This window comes from Marmota marmota, unplaced genomic scaffold (assembly GCF_001458135.2).
Source record: "Marmota marmota marmota unplaced genomic scaffold, marMar, whole genome shotgun sequence".
In the NCBI taxonomy this organism is placed as follows: domain Eukaryota; kingdom Metazoa; phylum Chordata; class Mammalia; order Rodentia; family Sciuridae; genus Marmota; species Marmota marmota.
This window is the reverse complement of record NW_026000081.1, coordinates 2134809-2139597: the sequence shown is the minus strand read 5'-3', so window position 1 is coordinate 2139597 and position 4789 is coordinate 2134809. Positions and strand designations below refer to the sequence as shown.

At 47.0% G+C, this 4789-nt stretch overlaps 1 protein-coding gene across 1 annotated transcript in view; it reads left to right on the top strand.

Annotated features, from left to right (window-relative positions):
• The window catches only part of LOC125620337 (basic proline-rich protein-like), a 962-nt gene extending 802 nt beyond the window's left edge, over positions 1-160 (top strand). Inside the window, exon 2 of the mRNA XM_048815108.1 lies at positions 18-160. Within this exon, the coding sequence (XP_048671065.1) occupies positions 18-152 (135 nt within the window). The 3' untranslated portion in view covers positions 153-160. The remainder of the gene's footprint in view (positions 1-17) is intronic.
• Positions 161-4789: the final 4629 nt, after the last annotated feature.

The following is a 4789-nucleotide window of genomic DNA, read 5'->3' as shown; positions in this document are numbered from 1 at the left end:
CCCGCGTCCCCGCCGAGGCTGCTGCCTGTCGCCGCGACCCCGGGCCCAGCCCCGCGTTCCCTCGCCTCCCCGGCGGGCGGGCGAGCTCTGCAGAGCCGCGGTGGCGGCGGCAGCTCATTACCATAGACCTGCTCGCGCCGCCGCCGCCTTAAAGCGGCAACGCCTGACGTGAAGGATGTGGGCCCCACCCAGCGCCCTCTTCTGCACATAAGCTCTAAGATTCCCGCCAGTAGAACCATTCATTTTAATTCCCAAGGTCTGCCCTTGGCCGGTGCTGGATCCCTACCGCAACCTAGAGAGGAATTAACAATCGGAAGCCAGTCAATGAGTAGTAATAATGGTGGTGGTACTCTAAATATGGTTAGAGGTTTTTTGAAATGGATCAAAACCGTGGGCTGGCTCTGTCCAGCTTCACCGATCCCAGAGGCTGAGGCAGGCAGATCACAAGTTGGAAGCTAGCCTGGGCAATTTAACCAGACCCTGTCTCACAAGAAAAAGAGCTAGACATGTAGTTCATTGGTAGAGTGGCCCTGGGTTCAATCCCCAGCAACACACAAACATACATACCAACCAAAGCATTTGAAGAGCTCTCAGAGGCCAAATTCCTAGTCATACCACCCATAAGAGCCCTCATTGCTGTCCCCTCCCACTGGCTCAGACTCAACACTAAATAGCCTCCCTCAGATTTCGGAGAGATACCCTAGGCTCCATCCTCCACCAAGCAAGGTTGTGTTCTGACCAGGACCTCCCTTGAGGTCCAGCTGCTGGATAAAATGACTCTAGCCTCATCTAGGATATCACTTGGGCTTCTCAGAAGGAGGTGAGCTGGGAGACGCAGAGCAATAAACACTAATATTACTAGGTTTGGAAGCCCAAAGTGGGCTAGTTCCAGTGGAGCCAAGCTTTAACACAGGTTTCCTAGGTCCTAGAAAAGCGGCTTGCACTGCTCATAATGCCTCCTGTCTGAAGGGTTGGCCTCTTGCCCTCTCCTCCCTCCCTATCACTGTCCAGCTGCTGCTGTGCTCCTTCCACCCACAGCTTTGTGACTAGTGAACAGCCCCGCCCAGTGTACAGGGCTCCTGAGCCTCTTCATGAAACCAGCCTAGAGGATTATCCACTTGAAGGGGGTGTGCAGCACCCAGGACTCCTCCAAGAGGTCCATACACGAAGCTGGACCAAGAAAAAGAGCCAGACAGGAGGCAAAGGGAAATCCAGAAAGGAATTCTCCTCACCCCAAAGAGCAGCAAGTGGCCTGGTTAGATGGCATGAGGGCTGGCCTAGGCAGGAAGCCAAGACTTTCATCTTGTACCTACCCCCAAGCTGTGTGACCTTGGTCAATATCCCTGTAGTAAAATGAAGGGATTGAATAAAGTTAAGGATTTCAAAAGTGTACTTAGTGGTAAGAAACCTCTTTTTTTTTTTTAAGTGAAATTTGAACAAGAAGCCCAGAATATAAAACAGATGAGTAGTGTCACTGGGATATGGCAAGGATTCAGAGCCTTGCCCATCCCCACTGTCCCCACAGCCAAGAAACCCCTGGTCTCCTCTGTGGACCTTGAGGATCTGGAAAGATCCAGTTTGAAAAGCATTGGATCCAGTGCCACCTTCCTTCACTGCCCTTTGGTGTCACTTTCAGTTGGTTACAGCAAAGGACCCACCTTGCCCAAGGCCCAGAGAACTGCTGGGTGATTGTACATTGATGCAGAGGAGGAGAAACCACTTTTCCTTTTTCTCCCAGGGAGAATATGAAAGGAGCTGGGCAAAAGGATTGGGGTTAGCCAGGGAATGCCCTGTCCTTTAACCAAAGATGACCTTTCTTCCTCTGGACAAGGCTGAGGACAGTTCCAGAGATGGAGAGGTATCTTGAATAGCCTCCCTGGAGCTCGCCTCTCCAGACTTCCTTAGACTCTATGATTTGGGAGGATCTAGGGGCTGCGTGGGCATTTTGCTCTTTACCTAATAGCCATGTGGTGCAGAGAATGCTCGGAAATTATACCATCTGTTAATTATCCTTTGAATTGGAGTTGGGTAATGAGACTCTCATTTCTGATGAAGGCCCAAGCCAACACATGGAGAAACTGCAGCTCTCCATTCATCTGACTTCCTTTGTAGCTAAAATAAGCCTTCTGGGTGGGAGAGAGGGCAGCCTGGGCTCTGGATCATAGGATATGATTCTGTAGCCCAGCATGAGGCAGGAGTAGCCAGGGAAGGCTCAGACACTAGAGCCCCCTCCAGGTGAGTTGCCTTTCTGCCCAAGGCAGACAAGCTGGGGATGTAAGTGATCCTTCCCTTCATCTCCAAGTACCTTGGGAAAATAGTACTTAAACCTTACCCCTAGGGGCACAAAACAGACAGCTGCCTCCTCTATCCCCTCTCAGCCCCCTCAGTACTTCCACCCCACAGAAGCAAAAAAGATACTCTAAATCTTCCATTCGTCACTGGAAGTCTCAAATGAGGGGTGTCCCTGATGATGAGACCCCTACAGGAAGGACTGTCTGATTTAGGGAACTTGCCAGCTATAAGGAACCTATAGGCCTCCCTTCTGCCTAGGAGAAAACCAAGACACAGTGAGGTCCTGTTATCTGTTAAAAGGGAACTTGCTACTATTCTAGTGTAAATCTTCCTCTTTCTATTGGAGGCTTAAAAGGAAAGTGACCTGCTGAGCTAGCCCCAGGGCTCTTATCCAGCTCTGCTGAGTCTTTCTCACCCAGGCTATTTCTATGACAAGAACACACTAGGAGAAGACTTGATCCTGGCTCTGAGCCCAACAGTATAATTCAGAAAAAAAAAAAAATGCTCCAGAGCACCTAGGGCCAAAAGAAAAGGCCAAAGAAGGTCAGAGAAAGAGCTGTGAGAGTGCAGAAAATCCCAGAAGACCTCCTGGAGGAGGTAGGATTGGGACTACATTTTGAAGAATTTAGGAACAAAGTGGGCATGGTAGCATGTGCCTGTAATCCCAGCGATTTGGGAGGAGAGGCAGGAGGATGTCAAGTTTGAGTCCAGCCTGGGCAATTTAGCAAGACCCAGTCTCAAAATAAAAAGCAAAAAGGGGTGTGAATGTAACAGTTACCCCCCATCCCCACCCCGCCAGGTTCATTCTTAAGTGTTGGGGGGAAAAAATCAGAAACAGCATTGCTGGCAAGAGGAATTCATCAGCAAAATGGTTTACCCTATAGGTTATGTGTCTTCTCCAAGGTTGCACAATTGCAATTTAAACCCAAGCAATCTGGCTCTAGACTCCATACTCTTAACACAGTATACTATGAATGAGTGAAAGAAATGAATACAATGTGTGGCCTTGGCTGGAGCTGATTTGGGTGGGTCTGTTGTGGCCCAGCACACTGAAGGGGCAGACAGAAGCCACATTAGGAAGTACCAGGTGAGTTCTGTCTTGGACAGATCCTTGTGGACTGAAGTTCTGGAACTAATGGTCCGCTGGAAGGAAGGGTGAGGAGTTAGGTGTTTGGTGTTTGGTAAGTTAGGTATATTAAATACATTTCCTACTTATGATATTTATCAGAACATAACCCCATTGTAAGTTGGGAAGGATCTGTATTTGGCTGCTGATGGGAAAGTTCAAGGTGATCTTTGACGGGCAAGCAGGTCAGCTTATCTGGCAAGAGAAAACGGTGGTGACAAGCCCTGGCACCTGGTCACATTAGCCTTCAGTCAGGCAAAACCATCTAACACAAAGCCTATTTTATAATAAAGTTAAATATCTCATAGAATTTATCAAATGTAGTCCTGAAAGTGAAAAAAAAATAGTTGTATGGTACAATTTTGCACCATTATAAAGCTGGAAAATTGTGTGAGTTGAACCATTATATGATGGAGACTGTATTTTTAAAAATAATATAGGAAAAAGAGAAAAATAAATAAATAAAATTAACACAGAGGTGGGGAGTGCAGGTTAATGGTAGAGCACTTGCCTCGAATGGGTGAGGCCCCTGGGTTTGACCCCTAGCACTGCAGAGGCGTCCGTGAGCCCTCCACAAGGTGAACAGTCTTCCTTCACCATGAGCTCCCACCATAATGGACTATGCTGCCACAGGCCCAAAGCAACAGATCCAAGTGACCATGGACTGAAATCTTTGAAACTGTGAGCCAAAATAAGCCTTTCCTCCTTAAAAAGTAAAAAATGAAAATTGATTAACATTTTGTAGGTTAAAAAATATCTCCTGTCTTTGGATGGAACTGGAGATTATGCTAAGTAAAGTAAGCTCCCACAAAACCAAAGGCCACAGGTTCTCTCTGACACTCTGATATGCAGATGCTAACTCACAAAGGGGGGGGGAGGTAGGGAAAAATGCAAGCACTTTTCTGTTAGACAAAAGGAAATGAAGGGAAGTGGGGGTTGAGAGTAGGAAAGTTAATAGTGTGAATCAGACATTACTTTCCTATGTTCATATATGAATACATGACAGATGTAATTCCACATCAAATATAACCCAAAGAATGGGAAGTTGTAGCTAGGTATGGTGGTGCATGCCTGTAATCCCAGCAGTTTGGGAGGTTGAGGCAGGAGAATTGTGAGTTCAAAGCCAGCCTCACTCAGCAAAAGCGAGGCACTAAGCAACTCAGTGAGATCCTGCTTCTAAACAAAATACAAAATAGGGCTGTGGGTGGCTCACTGGTTGAGTGTCCCTGAGTTCAATCCCTGGCACCACCTCCCCCAAAAAAGAGTGGGAAATTGTACTCCATATATGTATAAGATGTCAAAATATGTTCTACTGTCAAGTTTATAAAGAAATATATCAAAACTCAAAAAAAAAAAAAAAAAAAAAAAAAA